The sequence below is a fragment of the Drosophila nasuta genome, chromosome X (assembly GCF_023558535.2).
Source record: "Drosophila nasuta strain 15112-1781.00 chromosome X, ASM2355853v1, whole genome shotgun sequence".
Lineage (NCBI taxonomy): Eukaryota > Metazoa > Arthropoda > Insecta > Diptera > Drosophilidae > Drosophila > Drosophila nasuta.
The window spans coordinates 23488708-23508584 of record NC_083459.1 but is presented as its reverse complement, the minus strand read 5'-3'; the positions used below and the strand labels follow the sequence as shown (position 1 = coordinate 23508584).

Here is a 19877-nt window from a genome sequence, read left to right as displayed (position 1 = left end):
GCGCGGTGGGTGAATGGTTGTTGTTGACACGGTACGCGAATGTGTCGGTGTCGGTTGGTCAGTGCGAATGGCAAAGTGCACCACAAAACAAGCAAGAGGAAGAGGTGAAAATAAAAGAAGAAAAAAAATGTTACAATTTTGAGACAGCTGCTGCTGTGTGCTATTCAAAATATGAGTTCCAACTGAATTTAATTTTATAATTTCACAACCATGTCCGAGATCAAAGCTGAAACTGAGAGGTGATTACATTTTTTTTTGTTTTTCTCATTTTTCACATTTCAACAGAGTGTTGCCAGAATGTTTAACACGCACATGTTTTTTTTTTTGTTTACAGCTTGACATCGCGTTTGGGCAATTGTGAAGTTTGTGCTAAGAATACGGCACGTTATGCTTGCCCCAAATGTGAGGTAAAGACGTGTTCACTAACCTGCGTGCAAATCCACAAGCGTGAACTCGACTGCGATGGCATCAGAGATCGAACCAAATATTTGCCGCTCAGCGCGATGACGGAACGCGACTTCATGAGCGACTATTGCTTCCTGGAGGAGTGCACACGGTATGCGGACACCCGGAAGCAGGACAAGAGCAAACGCTATACGCATCAACAGTGCCAGCTCCCGGTTCCCTTGCATCGCATGCGCTCCGAGGCGGCCAAGCGTCGCATCCGTCTTCAGTTCCTTTTGCCGCACTTCACACGTCGCAAGCAGAACACGACGTTCCTTAACTGGAAGCAGCAGCGTTTCTATTGGCACATTGAATGGCTATTTTGCGGCACCGAAGCGGGCGTCACGTGCTTTTCGGACGCACGTTGCGATGAGCAGCAAACACTGAGCCAACTGCTGGACAAGTATCTGAATCTCGAGGATCAAGAGGTGGCACGAGAGCAGCGCAAACATTTGCAGCAACATCAGATCGCTGGCATTGGCCAGCTAACGCTTTGGCTGCGAGCCGAGGGCGTGCGGCGGAGCAGCTCCCGTTGCTATGCGTTGGCAGCCCACAAAACGCTGGCCGAGAATCTGGTGGGCAAGACGATTGTCGAGTTTCCCAGCATCTATGTCAGCTACGAGCAGCGTCCGCCCAACGGCTACGAAATTGTAGACAGTGGTAGGCCTTAACTTCAAGCTTATTGTTCGTTCGAAATTAAATGCTTTTCCCTTTTGCAGATGAGGAGGAGGAGGAGTCTGTAGCAGCGCCTCCAGTGGCCGCCTCAAAGCGCCGCCAAGACGAAGCACCAGCTGCCAAGAAGTGCAAAGTGTCAAACAACGTTTACGGTTTAGCTGCAGACGAGCAGCACACCGATGACGATGATGATGAGGAGGATCAGGAGCAGCAGCATGAGGAGAGCGAGAATGAATCTGCGGAGTCAGCGGCAAGCAGCGATGAGCTGCCCATTGAATACACTAGTGCATTCTAGACTTGCTTTAAATTAGTTTTAAAAAGCTGTAGTTATATAGTCCAAAGTGTCCTGAAGAAGATGCTGAACAGACAGGCACGCGACGACCCTTCAAATAGTAAATAAGCATTGCGTAGTCTTAAGTTTAGAGTTGTAATTAAAAGTGCTAAAAACTGTGAAACGGATTTAACAGCGCACTAAAGCCCATTCACCTTGTAATAAATAACTAATTTAAGCAAAAGAATGTGTGCATTTGCTTTGTATTGAAAATGCTATCTTACATAGGATCGTTGTGGAAAGTCTTGCAGCCAATTCACCGATGATTTCCATAGGAAAAAGTCACCACACACTTTTGTAGCATCGATTACTGCGAAGTTCAGCGATGATTTCACATAGAAAATTCCCTTTCACACATATTACATTGAAAAATGCCGCCTTACCAACCATCGATTAATGTCTAAAACTTTGCAGGCAATTCAGCAATGATTTCCATAGGAAAATGCTGTGGAATTCAGCGATGACTTCCTATGGAAAATGCCACCATGCACACTTTTTTTTTTATCTCTTTCACACACATATCACTCTCTCGCTCGTTTGCGCGTTTCTCACAAATTAAACAGCACTGGGAGAAGCATTAAATTGTTTACCATTGATTTATTTATTTAAGTTTTTTTTTTGTTTAGGCTAATTAAATGATAAGTATTATACCACGCTTTCGATCGTATATAGTTTGAAAAAAAATGAAACACACACACATCAGTTTACAGCCCGCATATGCATCCTGTTCCTGTATATATAGGCATTGTTTTTAAATGGTAATTGGTAATTGATAATTGGTGTAGTTACTAAATTTTTGTGTACAATTCAATTCATTAATGCATTTCTTGTTGAGTGTAGTTAGATCAATTTTTGAAATACCAATTGAAGGTTACTTTATCTGTAATACATCTCGATATATATCTATATCTATATATATAATTTTGTTTTTTATTTTTGCCTGCACCAGTTGTTGTTTCTTTTTTTTTGCATTAAACTAAATAAAAATTAATTTAAAAAAAAATTATATATGTATACATAAGAATTAAACACAACGCTTTAACAAATTAACATTTTTCAAATGCATTACAAAGACTGAGAGAGAGATAGCGAAGAAAAAGAAAACGAACATTGAAATATTTGCGCTATAAATTAATTGGAATAGTTATATAGATGTATATATATGTGTGTGTTGGTGTGTGTGTGTGCACAACAAGATACATAGAGAAAATACATCGAAGCGAACAAACATTTTTCATATTTTTTTCATATAAATTAAACTAGTTTCTCGTATAAATATATTTTAAAGGTCAATTTTTTGTTTCTTGCGACCAATTCTCAATATCTTCTCTCGCTTTCTCTCGACTCCCGAAACAGCTCTAAGATTTATTTAATTTATATTTATATAATGACAAAAAAAAATATAAGTATATGCAAATTTTGCCTGTCTTCACTTCACTTCACTTCAATTTACAAACTAAAAAACGATGCAACATACAGAAGAAAAAATAATTATGATTATAATAATTATACTCGTGTGTGTGGGGAGGAACAAAAAACAATATCGAATAACGGAAGAATTTTGGGGGCGGGCGGGGCGGTTTTCGGATCGGGATATTATGAAAATGTACATAAATGTGTGTATTTCTTTTTGCTAATCGTACATAAATTTGTTAAACACTAATTCATCGCTAAACGCGCACAAAAAGAGAAAACGAACAACGCATATGCATATAGAATTATATAATAATAATATGGTTAAACAACACTTAAACACATCGACTTCTTCTTTACTTATTGTTGTTTGTCATCGTTGTTGTTGTTCCAAGTGATGTTTTGTTTTTTGTGTTGTCAATTTTGTAATGTTTTTCGTATTGTTGTTATTGTTTGTGTTGGTTGCGCGCTTGCTATTTTTACGTATTGCTCCGAATCGCTGCAAATATATATAGTTTGGTTTTTTGGGGAATTTTCCTACACCTTTCATCAGCTCTTTCGTCACCTACATTCGCTACTCTCCCCGTTTTATTGCGGCTGCTGGGGCACAGCGCCGGGCACAAAGAAACCGCCTTGGGGCACAGCAACCGGGGCCATTAAAGGCGCCAACACCGTCTGCGGCGCCGCTGTCATCGGAGCACCCGATGGATTGAACACGTCCACATACGAGTTCTTCAACGCTGCAAAGAGACAGGTAGAAAGAGATTAAAATTTGAAGTACACTTTTAAAGTAATGAACACATTGCCTCATAAGTCGATTGCATACAAATGAACATTTCATTAACAATTCTAAATAAACAAACTTTGTTAACAAAGTTCCATCACAGTTCTAGTCGTAGTGAAATTTTAATAATAATAATTATTCTTTAAAATTTGAAGTGCACTTTAAAGTAACGAACTCAATGCCCGATAAGTTAAATGGATACAAAATTCACATCTAACTTACAATTCTAAATATTTTTTGACAAAGTTTCTTCGTCACAACTCTAGCTTTAGTTTGCAAATTATATTTATAACAATTATGCGTTCCATTCCATAGGAATTGAAGAAGAATTTGTATCACAATTATAGCTTTAGTTAGCAAATTATATAATTTATAATTATACTTTAAAATTTGAAGTGCACTTTAAAGTATCGAACTCAATGCCCGATAAGTTGAATGAACACAAAATTCACATTTCACTAACAATTCTAAATATATTCAGACAAAGTTTCTTCATCACTTTAGCTTAAGTTTTGCAAGTTAGATTTCTAATAATTTTGAAAGCATTAGCTTTCATTATGGAATGGAAATGAAGAATCATTTTCATCAACGCGGGTTGAATACAAAGTTTATAAAAAAAGGAATTGTTTACAATTTGAATCCAATGACTTTAGAAGCTTATGCGCTCAACTGGCAAAACTTACTGCGATTGCGTTGGATTTTGAACATGTTTGATTGCAGTTTTGGCTGCGGTCCGCCAGCTGCAGCAGCAGCAGCAGCGGCTGCTGGCGTTGGAGCTGACATGGGCACAGTTGGAACTGGAGCTGGAGCTGAAACTGGAGCTGAAGTTGGTGCTGGCGTTGATGTGGCATACACTTGCTCCGTATAGTTGTTGTAATCGTAATCGACCTGGCTGTTGTCATAGAGATTGGCATTGGGCAACTCTTGTGGCTGCTGCTGTTGTGGTTGTGATTGCTGTGGCAGCAGTTGAGGCGTCGCCAATGGCGTCGGGATCGTGCCCAATGTATTCGGCATTCCCATTCCCATGCCCATGTCGCTCATCTTTGGTGGCGGCTTAAACGATTCAGCCTCCTCGGTATTGCCCTCGGCGGTGTTCGTCCAGCACTTGCGCTCCTTGTCCCAAACAATCGTCGGGTTCTTGTCGTCCGGCAAGATCATTTGGTTCTTCGGCTTCAGCGAGAACTTGTTCCACAAGCCACCAAACCACCCGGCATTCTGATTGCCCTGACCCCTAACCGAGAGAGAGATGAATACGTATTATTTGTTAAAGACTATTTAAGGATGTTGCTCGCTTACCCAGGCAAACCTGCGGCGCCGGACTGTTCTTGTTGTTGCTGCTGCTTGTTGGTTGCATTGCCAGCAGCTGAGGCACCTTTGGTGGCGCCACCAGGGCCAGTTGCACCTTGGTTCGATGCACCAGCACCATCGTCGTCATCGTAACTCTTTGATTTTGGCATCGAAATTGTGGGTCGCATTTGTTGCTGCTGTTGATCATGTTGTTGTCGATGATGTCGTTTGTTGTTGTTGTTGTTTCGTAATAGTTGTTGGTGCATTTTTTTGTTTGTTTGTTTTTGTGTGTGGCATGAGAGAGTTGCAAGTTGTTGATGATGATTGTTGTTGTTGTTGTTGGACGGTGGGGGAAGGGGATTTGAGAAATGGCAGTTGATTAGTTGTTGGTTATTGGCAAAACGAAACACATAAAGAAATTGTTATAGTGCATAATATATATAGATTTTTAAATATATATATATATATAGAAAGAGAGACACACATAAGAGAAGAGTATAATATATTCAAGTTGATGTAGTTAGTTGTTAGTTGAACCAAAAAAAAAAGACGTAAACGAACGATATTAAAGTTAACTGGCGCAGTCAAAAATATTGCTGCAGGCGCTCTATAGTTATATATATATTATATATGTATTTTGTATGTACATAGCTTTAGCTTATATTATTAGTGTAATTTTTGTTCTTTTTGTGTATGCCAGATTTCTTTTACATTTACATTTACAGCGTTTTATCTTGTTTACAGTGAGCATTGCGTGTTTTTTGTTGGTGTGTAAGTGCACAGGTACAAATTTGAAGCTATCAAAGAAAATGCAAATGCGCAGCGCTGTTGTTAACATTCATTACATTGCACTGAAGTTTGGCAACGTTGCACTTTTACATTGCTACAAAGAGCTGTGCGAAGCGCTGCCGTTTACATTCATTACATTGCACTGAAGTTTGGCAATGCGCAAGCTCTTAACATGCTGTTAAAACTCATTACATTGCACTGAAGTTTGGCAACGCTGCACATGCTACTTAAACTCGCCAAGAAGTTTGGCAACGCTGCGCACTTTGCACTTTTTCACATTAAGCACAAAACTAAACGAAACAAAAATTGTATATCGCAAATAGTAAAGTTGTTGTTTTTTTTTTATCATATGGTAGTATCTAAAGCTGCTTCTTAGATCTAAGAGCCAAGCCGGCAGCGCCGTTGCCATTGCCACTGTTACTGCCATTTCTGTTGTTTCCACTTCCATTTCCGTTTCCATTCCCTTTTCTCTCGCTGCTCGTCATGGGCGCATCAATGTCAAAGGTGCGCACCACCGATTTGCCAGCCATTCGTGTGGGCGTCAAAGGCTGTTGCTTTTTGGCATCCAAATACGCCTCGAATTTGCTCAAACTCTGCTCGACCTCGCTGCACATTTTCTTATAGTTGAGCGGTATTGCAGGATTGGCAATCAACTCCTCCATCGACCAGACATTTTGCGGTGTTGCTGCCTCTGCATCGACAGTTGTTGAGGAAAGCAGTCGCTGCTGCTGTTGTTGCTGCTGCTGATGCTTCTGCGATGTCGCTGGACGCTGCTGCTGCTGCTGCTTGATGATGCCCAGTTTGCTGAGAAAATCGTTATTGCGTTGCAGCATATAGTAATCATCGACATAGGCAGCATTTTCATCATCATCGTCATCCACATCGTCTTCGTCCTCATCGTCGTACAGTTCGTCATCGTCCTCGGCCAGTTCTTCGCCTTCGGCATCCTCATCGATAACATACTCTTGCATCATGTATCGATAACGCTGCAGTTCGCTGCGATCGGCATTCGCCTCGGCATCGTAGTTGTTGTTTGTATTCAACGGCATATCGATGGGAAAAGTGCCGTTAAAAACAATGTGAGGTTTATGGTTGCTGTGATTGCTGTGATGTGGTTGCTGCTGCTTGAACAGACTGTAGTTGTTGTGGTTGCTGTTGCTGTGAGCTGGTCTGGCCAGTGCTAAGCTGTAGTTGTTATCGTTATCGTTATCGATATCTGGCTCCTGCTCAGCCGCCTCATCGATTGTCGAGGGCAAATCAAAATTGACGCGCTTTACACCGCCCGCTGCTGCTGCTGCCGTTGTTGTCGGTGTTGGAGTTGCAACAGTTGTTGTTGTGGTTGCAGCTGTTGCTGTTGTTGTGGCAATGGACTTGGCTAACACCGGCTTGGCTGGTATGAAGCGTGTGGGCGTGGTTAAGGTTTTGGGCACAGCATTTGACGTTGCATTGTTGCACTTTTTATTATTAAAACTATTCACGCGACCAGCAGCAACAGCTGTCAGTGCATTGTTGTTGCTGCTGCTGCTGCTGTTGGTGTTGCCGCTGTTATTGTAGCTGCTGTTGCTGTTGCTGGTAGCATTATGACGTTTATTTATGGCTATAATGCTACTTACATCATTCAAATTGAATGCCTTTTGTGGAGTTGTTGTTGTTGTTGGTGGTGTTGCTGCTGCTACTGCTGCTGCTGCTACTGCTGTTGTTGTGGTTGTTGTTGCTGTTGTGCTTTCGTTTGTTGCCGCAAATTGCAATTTACGTGCCACTAATTTGCTTTTCTCCTTGTTGCCAGCAGCGGGCAGCGTCAACGCATTGTGTTTAAAGCGATTGTTGTCAATGTTGTTGTTGTTGCTGTTGTTGTGGTTGCTCAAGTTCGTGTGCTGCTGCTGCTGTTCAATTTCAGCATTGTTCTCAGCATCGTTGCTATCATGATTGTTGCTGCTGTTGTTAATGTTGTCGCTAATCAGCTCATTGCTCTCCGCCAGCTGCTGCATTCCAATGTTGTTTACGAGTGTGTGCGTGTGTATGTGTGTGTGACAATGTGTGTGTGTGTTTGATTAGAAACGTTAGCAACATCATTTTTTGTTTTTTGTTTTGTTTTTTTCTTTTTTGTTTTGTTTTGCATGCAGCACTTTGCAATCAATTTGTGTGTGTCGTGTTGCCTTTTTTTCTCTTTAGCCAAAAACAACAAAAAAACAACAAAATGAACAAAAACAAATCATGACAACTAAAAACTACAACTACAACTAAGTAAATTAAGTAACCAACAAAACCAAAAAACAAAAAAAAAATACAAAAAAACACTAGCAAATAATTAACAAAGTTTTACAATATTTCTTTTGGGGGATAATCAAAAAAGAGGCCATCGAGAATAATGTGTGTGTGTGTTTTTGTTGAAGCTGCTGCACTTTTATGTAGTTGTGGTTGCTCTTACCTCGTCGCCGCCATATGGCTGCTGTTGCTGCTGCTGCACATTGCTGGGCCAATAATCGTAGCCAGCTCCGCCATAAGCTGAGCTTGCTTGCTGCTCGCCATAAGCTTCGCTCGCTGGCTCAACGTGACCATAAACAGCCGCTGGTTGCTGTGTGGGATCGTACAGTGGTTGCTGTGGTTGTTGCTGTTGTGTTGCTGGCTGTATTGGTTGTGGTTGCTGTTGTGGTGCTGCTGCATCGGCATTGTAGTACATGGTTGGTGGCGGCGCATAAGCATCGTTGTGCAGCGCTGTTGGCTCTTGACTTTGCGTCTCATAATAATCTGATTGCGGCGGCAATTGTTGTTGCTGTTGTGGTGGTTGCTGCTGCTGCTCATACGATGGCTGCAACTGTTGCTGTTGCTCCTCGTATTGCATGTTCAGCTCACGCATTTGCTTATTCAAATCCACAAACTGCTGATCAATATCATTTTGCTGCTGTTGCTGCTGCTCATGCAGCGTCTCGTGATGTTGCACTTGTTGTGGCTGCTGCTGCAATTGGGAGTTGTGAGTTTCTAGTTTGATGTTGTCACTTGTTACTTGTCACTTCACTCACCTGATCGGCCAACGAGCGCAGTTGACGCAGCCATTCCTTCTCCTCAGGCGCCGTTGTTTGCGGCGTCGCTTGTCCTGTTGCATTTGGCGGACTGGCAAAAGAAACGCGATTGATCAATATCGGATCATGATAACGCAAACGTTCCGCCAAGCCGCAAACCTACAAAGAAAACATAAATATAATAATACAGAATGATATGAATCAATCAGCACTTACTCTCTGTATGAAATCGCTGTCGTAGCTCTCCGGCTTCAGCTCAATGTGCTTGGCTATCTGCTCCAAGTAGTTGGTGCATCGGAAGTGCTGACCATAATCGAGAATGCGTGTGGCCAGCAGGAACTTGTAGTGCTGGAAGTTGGCAATGCTGAACTTCTGATCGTACAGCGAACGCGCATACTCGTAGATCTCCGTCATGATGATCGCCTCGTTGCTGGCAAACTCATTGAAGGGCTTGTAGTGCGAGGCGCCAAGCAAAATTAGCCTGAAACAAGTATAAAATAATTATTAATTGTTATTCATTTTACTCTAAAAAGTACATATTAATTATTCATTCTACTCTTCAAAATAAATAAATAGTTATCTATCATTCTACTCTTAAATTATTATTCATTCTGCTCTTAAGAGAAATTATTAATTATTATTCATTCTAATCTTATTATTATTCTTTACTATTCACATGAAATTCACTGAAGTAATTCATGGCTATACAAAAGAGAATTATTATCATAAAATATAAAATGATGTATCCTAGTAACATATCATTTATTTTGGCTATCGTTACTGCTATTACATTAGCATAAGCATTAAATATGATATACTAAACTAGCTATTTATTTGAAAAGATTAGTTATCATTAAAATGAACACTAACGTACATATTTCTAAAGCTCTGACTGCAAGGGCTTTCAGCTTGACTAAAACTAGCTAGTTTTATGAATTTATCAATTTCATTTATATTATTTACATTAACCTACTTTAGAATTTTAGAGAATTTGTTCTAAATCTCTAAAGAAATAAATACCTATTAATATATCATTCCTATTCTATCATAAAGCTTCTAATAGTGTGTAAACTTATTTAAAATTTAAGCAATCGCATCTGTCTCGCTATCTTATAGTTACTTAATATTATGAGTTAGGTATTGCCTCTGCAAAATTCCATAGCCGGTAAGCAATGAATTCAGTGCTTACCTTGATATGGATATTTTGAGCTAGTCAAAATGGAAAATTGTAAAGCTGATAATAGTGTTGGAAATGTATAAACTAATTACTCTAATTACTCTAATTATATAAAATAATTAAAATTGTTTTAAAATACAATTAATTGTTGCCTCAGCAAATTTCTACAGCCGGAAAGCCATTAATTCCATTGCTAAGCTTGGTATAGATATGCTTGGTAAACAAAAAAAGAAATAACTATGCCAAGCTAATCAAAATAGGAAATCACAAAGCTTATAATAATGTGGCAAATGCATAAACTAATTCCTCTAGTTATATATAATAAGAAGTTGTTTTCATAACAAGCCAGGAAATTCTGTGATTACTTTGGTATAGAGATATGCTTGGTAATCAAACAAAGAAATACGTATGCTGAGCTAATCAAAATGTGAAATTATAAACCTCATAAACATATTGCTTAAATTAATTTAAAATATATACAATCTGTATCTGTCTAGCTCTCCTATAGTTAGTTGTTTAAAAATGTTGCCTCTGCTTTCCATAGCCGGTAAGCCAGGAATTCCATAGCTTACCTTGGCACATTGCCGGTGAGCGTGGTCAGCTCGGTGGCAGCGCTGTCGTAGCGTCCGAACTCCTCCTGGGCGACGAGATAGCAAAAGTGTGCGGCATAGATGTCGCCACGCTGGAAGAGCGTATCACCGAGGGCAATCACCGAACTGCGATCGTATTCCGGCTGTCTGGACTTGTTCGTCACCAGGATGGAGAGATGCGAACGCCAATCGCCCCAATGCTCGTCACGCAACTGAGTGACACAGGCAGGAGTGTGACAGCTCTTCATTTGATAAAGCGTTTGCAGCGGATCATTTGCCTTAATGGCGCGATTGAGGAACTTTTGCGCCACATCGGTCAACGCATAGCGATCCTCGTACAACGCCAAGAAGAAGGCATGCGTCCACAGATTGTGATCGGTGGCCCACTGCAATGCTTCCTCCACATTGCCGCGGAGAACATAGCTGCGAAATTGTTCCGTTGCCGCCTGCTCTGAGATGCTATTCCCAGCAGCATCTTCGGCATCCGGTTCGGCATCAACAGCAGCCGGAGTTGCTGCAGGCAAATTCGCAGCCGTTGGCTCGCCATCGGAATCGTTGAGCAGCTCGTTGGCATCGGCGCGTGTTTCGTTTGAATCCGTTTCGGTTTCCGCGTCGGGAGCATAAGGATATTCCCGTTGATTCTCCAACAACAAGTCACCCACATCGGTGTCCGCAATTACCTGGAAAGGAAGAAGCATAAATTAGTAATTGAAAGAGTTTTGAATGCCAGAGAAACTTACGCCATTCTGTCGCAGCAAAAGTATAAGCAAATGCCACATGAGCGCATGCGAGGCACGATACTTTTCCACGCTGCCGAGCGGCTTCTTCTGTGTGGCATACAACACGGTGCATGCACGCGCCGGTCCCAAACGTATCTGCTCCTTGCAGAAGCTAATGATCTTGTCCTTGTGCAGCTTGCGACCCTGCAACGGACCCGGATAAGCACGCAACAAACTGCTCGTGGCATCCTTAATCCTCGGCGCCGACACCTCGACGTCGTTTCGCAAGCGACCGCGTCCCGCGTACTTGGGACGCACTCGGAGCAACAGACTCATCGAATAGGAGGCCACCAGATGCGGTCGATTGTACAGCAAAGGCGTGCGTCGTCGTGGCGGACGTGCCACAGCCGTCGTTTGTATCGTTGTTGTCGTTGTCGTCTCTCCGGCGGTGGCGCCAACAGCAGCTCTGCGAGTTGTACAAAATTTGAATTAATCTCTTTCTGCTCTCAACTGTTTCAGCATAACTCAACAGCAGGCATTCCCAAATATCAATTCATCAATAAATCAAAATCATAAAAAAATAATAATAGTATAAATAAACAGCCAAATTTTGCATGCAAATTGAAAATTGGAGAGGAGAAAGGGGGCCTTATTTTTTTCCTCTTCGTAAATCATAAGCAGCCACACCATAAAAATTCAGTCTTTCGATAAGATATTGCTAAAAACAAGTCCAAAAACGAAGTGCTTTAAAATCTTCCAGAAGAGTAATGAAAACAGAAGATAACAATAAATTTATGCTTATCTCCTTAGCTTATTATTATCTCCCTTAGCTTAATTCACTAAATTATATAATCAACAAAAATTTGCATTTCTTTAATTGTAAAACTGCTTCTTCAAGTCAATATTAATTAGAAGCTTAATAATGAAAATTCTTAAATTCTTGATTAATTGCTTAATACGATTTTCTAATTAATATTGACTTTTAAATTTAAAGTCAATATTAATTAGAAGCTTAATATTGCAAATTATTGGAATACTGTTCAATAAGTTTTGCTAATAAATTGAATACACTTCCATACAAATTTTAATTGAAAATAAAAGTAAAATAATCTGTAAAATAGCTATTAAATGGTCACTTCTGTTAAAAGAGTAAGCCTTAACAGCAAGAGTGGTGAACAACTGCTGAATCTTTCCCTTCCCTACCACTTCCCTTTTCCAGTGACGATGTGAAACCCAAAGTTGCAGACATAAAAGTTTAAATTTCGAAAATAAAATCAAATAAACTGAACTAAAAGCTTTAAAAGTGCTGAATATATCCATTAAATTAATACCGCACTTAACAGTGAACTACTACTGAACCTTTCCTTTCCCTATCACTTTCATTTTCCAGTGACGAAGGAAAAGTTGTTAAATTTTAAAGCTATAGAAATGTTGAATATATCTTTTAAACTATCACTTCTCTTAACAAGAGTAATGAGCAACCGCTGAATCTTTCCTTTCCTTATTACATCCTTTTTCCAGTACTGAAGCAAAAGTGAAAGTGGCAGCCAACAAAATTTAAATTTTAAGTCAAATAAACTAAGCTAAAAATTTTAGAATTACTGAATATGACAGTTAAATTATTACTTCTCTTAACAGCGAGAGTAATGAGCGACCGCTGAATCCCTCCCTTCTCTACCACTTCCCTTTTCCGATAGTGACGAAGCGAAAGCGAAAGTTGCAGCCAAGAAGCCAGCCAAAGAGAAGCGCAGCGATAGGGAAATTTAAGGGGCAGAAATGGAATTTGTTCAATTTGTATGTGGATGCAAATGAGTGTAAAGTGTGATGTGTGTAAGCCAAAAACAATGGAACACAAATGACCAAAGAGAGTGTGTGGAGAACAGACAGAGTAGATAAATATGTATAGAGTATAGAACAAGATGAACCTACTTGGAGGAATGAATTTCGAATATCGAAGCAAAGAGCTTTTAGTATTTAAATTTGAGAGATTGAGGTTGGAGAAGAGTATGAAGAGTAATTTGTGGTTTTTTGTTTGGGTTTTGGTTTTGTTTTTTTGTTGGGAGTGACCACCTGATATCAACGCCGCATTCCGAGCCAGCATAGTATCGTGTGTATCCAGCAGGAGCTCCTGAACCTCCAGCAGCATCTGCCTCGCTGTTCAAATTGCTGAGGGAGCGAGCACTCGCGATGCCCAACAACAAGCGACGATTGCTGTGCGTATCGCTGCCATCATAAAGACTGGCCGAGTCTTCGCCCAAAGTTGCGTTCAAGAGATCCGTGTAGTTATTGTTCCCTTGATGTTGCTGTTGTTGCTGTTGATAGAGCTTGATCTGCTCTTGGCGACGACGATGGAACTCATTGGCTTGTGTTATGTATGCGTGTGTGTACCTAAAGAGTAAGCACATGGCACATATGTTTTGTTTTTCGGGTGTCGAATGTTTGTTGTTTGTTAGAAACGAAATATTATTTATTTGCAGTGTTATTGCTGTTAGTAGTAGAAGAAGACACGCACAAAACACAATTGTACTTGATCTCGATCAAATTGGGGGAATTACACAAAAAGCGCAGCGAGCGAATGAGAGAGTGAGTGTGTGAGAGAGAGCGATATACAGTCATAGCGAGTGGGAGAAAAGTTTAGAGTTGGGTTTGTGGTGATTAAGACAAAGAAAGGAGTAAGGATTAAGATTGAGTTGGGTTTGAAATATGGTGAAAAGAAGAAGGGTAATGCAACATGTAATTAAAAAGGGATTAACAGCCCAGTGGGATAAATTGTTATCGTCAAAGTTAGCGCATTCGATCGCATCGTAACGATCGATCGATCTCGGTTAGCTCGAATGTTAACGCAGGAGTGAAAGAGACAACTCTACAGCACCGCGTTCAGCAGCAAACGTGGTGAGTTAAGGTGTGGTGAGTAAGTGTGACTACAACATGCCCCACAACAAAATTCAGAGTGTTCGATTTAGCAATAACAAAAACAAAAAAAAAACGGTAAAAGAAATAACTAAAACAAAAAACTAGTAACAAATAACAGAGAGAGCAATAATAATAGTAATAATAACTTCGATCTCAGCCGAAGACCAACAATTTTAGTTCGAGACTTTGCAGACGGTTGAAAGTACGAAAATTCAACACACTTTTTAAATATCTATAAAGTATAGTTAATACAACCACTCCCTCCACTTTCTATTTTTTGGAGTTTTTCATTTATATTTAAGATGAAAATTCAGAAAATTCAACACATTTTTCTAAATACTTCAATTATATCTCAAATTTCGCAAAATTCAAAACTGTTTTTGAAAAAAAAGTTCTTAAGATTTCACGGATTTCAAAATCCTTTTCCTACTTCAAAAGCTTTCAATAAAATTCATTTTATTATACAACAAAGTTCTGTTGAAAGCAAATATGATTATTTTTTATAAAACAAGAGACTTCTTTAGAAGGTTTCATGCATTTTAAAATAATTTTCTTGATGCAAATTTTTAAGATATTGTCTGATGACAATTCCAAATTTGAATACTTTTATAAAACCTAAGAAATCTTTAGATTTCAAAATCATTTTCCTACTTCAAAAAGCTTTGAATAAAATGCATTTTATAATGCCCAAAGTTCTGTGGAATACAAATTTAAATGCTTTTATAAAACAAGATAATTCTTAAATTCATTTTATAAGATAACTAAGTTGTATAGAATACTTTTTGAAATGAAATACTTTTCTAATGGCATAGTTAGAGTTGATTTCATGACGGACATAATACTCGACTACAAAGTAACTCCGCCGTCTGCAAAGACTCGAGGCAATTGCTCGCAATAGCTTTGAATATACGGATTTCTGTTTGCACTCACCGTTCACGCTCCCTGAGCAAGGCGGCCTCATTGCCAGCGTTGCCTTGAGCCAGCACAGCATCAACGCCAAGAGGCAGCGAGGAGGCAGGAGCTGCGCCTGGAGCTGCGACCAACTGATGTGGCGAGGTTTTTGTGACAGCTGCATTCGAGAGAGCAGCCATGGAGTTGATCATCTGACCATAGATCTTGGCATACATATCGACATAGGCTTGAGGATTGCGTGACAATTGATCGTACATCATGTAGGGATCATAAGCAGACGCCGCATTCCCATACTGATCGTTGTAGTTGCCCCGCTGCCCCCGCTTTCCACTGCTGCTTCCTCCTCCTCCTCCGCCGTTGATGCGCTCTTTCTCCAAGTCACTGTTGCGTGAACTCTTGCCACGATATTCTTCGTAATCTCGAGCATCCCACGCTCCGTGTCCGTGATGATGACGTCGTCCGCCTTCGCGACCACGCCCCGCATCGCTGCCGCCTTCGTGGCTGCGTCGACTGCGCAGCTTTTCATGCTGCGACGACTTTTCGCGACGCGATAATGATTGATAATGGCTTCCACCTCGTGGTTGTTGCTCTGCATAATCATCGTAGTCATCATCGGGGGCTGCACTGCGTCTGGGGCGACTCGCTTTGCTGTTGCGTCCGCCACGATCACCGCCACCGCCACCGCCTCCTCCATCGCTGGCCGCAGCTGCTGCGGACTGAGCTTGAACATCGGCTGCATCCGAGTCGCCGTCATAGTTGCTGTTGCTGTTGTTGCTGTAGCGTGGACGTCGCTCGTGTTTCTCCTCGCGACGCCACAGATTGCGTTCCCTCTCCCTTTCACGTTCCCTCTCCCTTTCACGCTCCCTTTCCCGCTCGCTGCGTGCGCTGCGTTCGCTGGGCTCGTGACGTTGCTGCTGACGTTGTTGTTGCTCAGCATCGCGACTGCGACGCTTTGAATCACGCAGCGATTTATTACCGCCATCGTTGTGAACATTTGCATTGGCCGCACGCACCGAATCCTCCGTTTCCCCCTCATAGTTGTTGCCACCTCCATTGTTGCTGTTGTTGTGACGTCGTCCGCTGCGCATGTTGCGCAAGCTGCGTTCATCTGGTTGACGACGCGACGGCAGCGATTGCTCAATGCGATCGTTGAACATCCAATCATCGGACTCATCCTCCGATTCCAGATCAAGCGAGGCACCTGGACGTGGTTTGCCACGCCCCAATTGTTGCGTCATCGACGTGGACAACTGTTGTTGCTGCTGCTGATGTTGCTGCTGCTGCTGATGTTGTTGCTGCAACGTTATCTCTGGCTGCTCGTGTTGCAGCTCCGTTTGCTGTTCCACAACAGCATCGGCTGCTGTTGGCTGCACTGCAACTGGCAGCAACACTGGCTGATCCTCCAGATTCTCGCCATCAAGAACCACTTCACGCTGTTCCGGAACAACGCTGTTGTTGTTGCTGCTGCTGCTGTTTAGTGTTGTCTCCACGCCGGTAACAACACGTCGAGCTGGCGGCAACTGTTGCTGCTGCTGCTGTTGCAACTGTTGCTGCGTCGTTGGCTGCTGCTCGCCCTCGGAGGTGTCTTCGCCATCCGCTTGACGCATCAATTGCAATGCATTTGGCTGCTCGGTGCCAGTGACCAACCGTTGTCGCTCCACCAGCTCCGGCTGGCCGAGTACCAAACGCGATAATCCCGGCGGTGGCAACAAACCATCTGCCTCCCAGTTGGCCTCGTTGAGATCCTCGGGCTGCTCGGACAAATGACTTGTTTGCAAGTACTGAGCACGCTCATCGTTGGGTGCCGACAAAAGCACTTCCTGGTTCTCATACGGCGGCAGCTCCTGATTGTGATCCGGCAGAGGAGTTGGAGCAGGAATTGCAGCTGCAATTGGAGCAGGAATTGAAACAGGAATTGGAGCAGGAATTGGTGCTTGAAGTGGAGCTGCAATTGGAGCAGGAATTGGTGCTTGAAGTGGGGCTGCAAACGCAGCAGCTGCTGAAAGTGGAGCTGCTAGACTTGTGGCTGCAAGTGGTGCAGCAAATGCAGCAGGTGTTGCAAGTGGAGCAGCTGAGACTGGTGCTGCGATTGGAGCTGGAACCGGAGCTGCAAGTGGCGTTGGAGCTGCAATTGAAGCAGGCACTGCGATTGTAGCTGGAGCTGCAAATGAAGCTGAAGCTGGAGCTGCAACTGCGATTGGAGCTGGCGCTAGAATTGAGGCTGGAGCTGCAACTGAAGCTGGTGCCAGAATTGAAGCTGATGCTGCGATTGGAGCAGGCGCTGCCATTGGTGTTGCTGCTGGAGTTGGCAGTGGAGGAACAGCTGCAACTGTTGCTGGTGGTGCGGCTTCGAGTATGTTCACACGTTTGCTCAATCCGCCAGCACGCTTGAAGGGATTGCCAGCTGCTGTGTTGTCCAATGCAGCTGGAGGTAAAGCAGTCAATGCAGCTGGTGGTGCAGCATATGGAGCAGGTGTTGCTGCAGCAATTGGCACTGTTGGTGGCGTCACAGTTGCCACTGCTGCTGCTGGCGGTTGATTTTGAAAGGCGCGCGGCGGCACAATGGCATTTAACAGCTCCGGCTCTGCTTCTGTGGCTGGCGACAGCAACGGCGGCAACTCTAGTGCTTCAGTGTTGGCACTGTTGTTGTTGTTGGTGTTTGTCGTTTGCTGGTTTTGGCCAAAAGCATGCCAACTGCTTGGCGCAGCCTGCACACTAAATGCATCCTCCACAGCGCTGTTGTTGTTGATGTTGTTGTTGGTAGTGTTAATGTTGCTGCTGCTGATATTGTTGCTAATGTTGCTGTTGTTGTTGTTGGCGTTGTCATTCCAATCGCCCCAATCATCCCAGCCATCGTTCTTCACGTTGCTGCTGTTGTTGTTATCAAACACATCCGGCGGCAATTGCTGTGGCTGCTGCTGCTGCTGCTCCACTTGCTGCACAGGTTGATAATATTGCTGCTCAGGCGATGCATACAGCAAAGGTTGTTGCAGTGGCTGCTGTTGTGGTTGCTGCTGCTGCTGTTGTTGCTGTATGTAATAGTCATTGTAGTCGACCTGCTGATAATCCTCTGGCGGCCAATATCGCTGAGTTGTCTGTGGCGGTGGTTGCTGAGGTTGCTGAAACATTTGACTCGCATAAAGTTGCTGCTGCTGTGGCTGCTGCTGTGGCTGCTGCTGCTGCTGTTGTTGTTGTTGTTGCAACGGCGGCGGCAATTGCTGTTGATTAGCGGGTAAAGAGTGATGTAAAGTTGCCTGCTGCTGCTGTAATTGTTGTTGTTGTAGTTGCTGCTGCGGCTGTTGCTGCTGTGGTGGCAGCCAGTTGGCATTATTGTGCAACATGTTGTCACAGTGGGCAAACTGCAAAATAACATAAAAAGAAAATCAAATTAATTATGAATTATCGCAAAATTATCGGCAAGCTGCTTATCGATTGACATGCAGCGTTACCGGACAGTTTGCAGCCAGCTGCTGTGCAAAATAAATAACTGTTAACGCTTTGTTGTTGCTGTTGTTGTTGCCGCTACCTGCACACTGTCTAAATTACATTGTTGGCAATTGTTGGATTTTGATGATGTTACATCCAGCCAAAACATGTTTTTAGTGGTCAGTTTTACAAAGTTAGTTTCCGAGTATTTTTTTGACAACAAACGAATGAATAACACTAAAAAGTAAACCAAAAAAATACACAAGTATCGCTGTATTATACTTGCCGATTCTCTTTTTTTCTTTTTTATTTGTTGTGTTCGCTTTTTGTATAATCCAACAACAACAACAACAACTATAACGACAATAATCACGCTGAGCTAAAAGTTTACGTGGACGTTTGCTGTGTGTTTCCCCCCTCTTGCTCTGCACTTCACTTCCCACTCATTCGTCGCTTTTTTCTACCACCGTTTCGCTCTGAATGTTGTTGTTGTTATTGCGATGTTTGACACAGCAGGTTTTTTATTTTAATAGCTACGTTGCGGCGTTTTTTTTTTTTCTTGTTTTTGTGTTGCACTTGCAGCGTTTGCTTATTTTTGTTTGCCTTTGGCTTGGATTAATGCACAAACTAAAATACTTGTTTATATGCTGAATATTTTTTCGACATTTGGACGTAAAGTCAAAAGTGAAAACAGCCAAATTGGAGCAACGAGCTAGCGAGAGAAAGAGCGAGAGAGCAACACTGTGTGCGGGTTGCCAGAGAGCAAATACAAATAGCACACACACACACACACCTAACATACGCTAGCACGCACACGAACACATAGGGTTGTAACCGCTGAAATGTAATTGCTGCAAGTGCCTGGGTAGGGAGGGAGGAGGGGCACTTGCAGACAACTATTTTCGCATAATTAGTAGGCAAGCAGCTGATTAGCCGATCAAATGTGTGATGAAGAAAACACATCAACAGCAGCCGCAGCTTTACGCATACATTTACATTTTCACATACTCCGTGTCGTATCGTGTCTTTCGCTCTCTCTCTCGCTCACGCACATCAACACAAAACACAAGGTGTCACTGTTCCTCCTGTTTGTGCCTTTCATTTTTCTTTTTTATTTCAATTTGATTTGGCCTAATTATTAATTTATTATAGGGAGGAGGACTTACACACAAACTGTTGTTCAATTACGCGTACTTGCAAAGACGTTCGTAAACCATTTACTTGTTCAATAATTTGAATACAATTGGGATTTATTACTTTAATTATATGGAATTTTTCGAGTGCAAAATAAATGCCAACTCGACTTTTTGCAAGAGCGTGACCGCAAGTTGTGTCTCCAAACGTACTAAAAAATGCCCAAAACGACAGCCTGCCAACCAACAGCTGCTAAGTTAACA

At 42.2% G+C, this 19877-nt stretch overlaps 2 protein-coding genes across 10 annotated transcripts; one reads left to right on the top strand and one right to left on the bottom strand.

The window, feature by feature from the left end:
* The first annotated feature begins 100 nt into the window (after positions 1 to 100).
* Positions 101 to 1636, top strand: LOC132795166 (box C/D snoRNA protein 1). Its single transcript, XM_060805718.1, has 3 exons — positions 101 to 239; positions 335 to 1104; positions 1164 to 1636. Exons 1-3 carry the CDS (start codon positions 211 to 213, stop codon positions 1412 to 1414), a joined length of 1050 nt encoding a protein of 349 aa, XP_060661701.1. The 5' UTR covers positions 101 to 210; the 3' UTR covers positions 1415 to 1636.
* A 391-nt stretch (positions 1637 to 2027) lies between these two features.
* On the bottom strand, positions 2028 to 19818 carry LOC132795161 (uncharacterized). 9 transcript variants are annotated; one of them, XM_060805706.1, is made up of 12 exons: positions 19647 to 19818; positions 15073 to 18413; positions 13300 to 13617; positions 11251 to 11695; positions 10493 to 11190; positions 8960 to 9224; positions 8744 to 8902; positions 8152 to 8679; positions 7337 to 7705; positions 4944 to 5131; positions 4331 to 4878; positions 2028 to 3603 (listed from the first exon to the last, which is right to left on the bottom strand). In XM_060805706.1, exons 2-12 carry the CDS (start codon positions 18393 to 18395, stop codon positions 3452 to 3454), a joined length of 6993 nt encoding a protein of 2330 aa, XP_060661689.1. In that variant the 5' UTR covers positions 18396 to 18413; positions 19647 to 19818; the 3' UTR covers positions 2028 to 3451. The 9 variants fall into 9 exon arrangements, with proteins under 9 accessions (XP_060661689.1, XP_060661684.1, XP_060661687.1 ...); XM_060805701.1 differs by lacking the exon at positions 19647 to 19818 and having other exon boundaries at positions 2028 to 3362; positions 3433 to 3603; XM_060805704.1 differs by lacking the exon at positions 19647 to 19818 and having other exon boundaries at positions 4944 to 5128.
* Between the last annotated feature and the right edge of the window lie 59 nt (positions 19819 to 19877).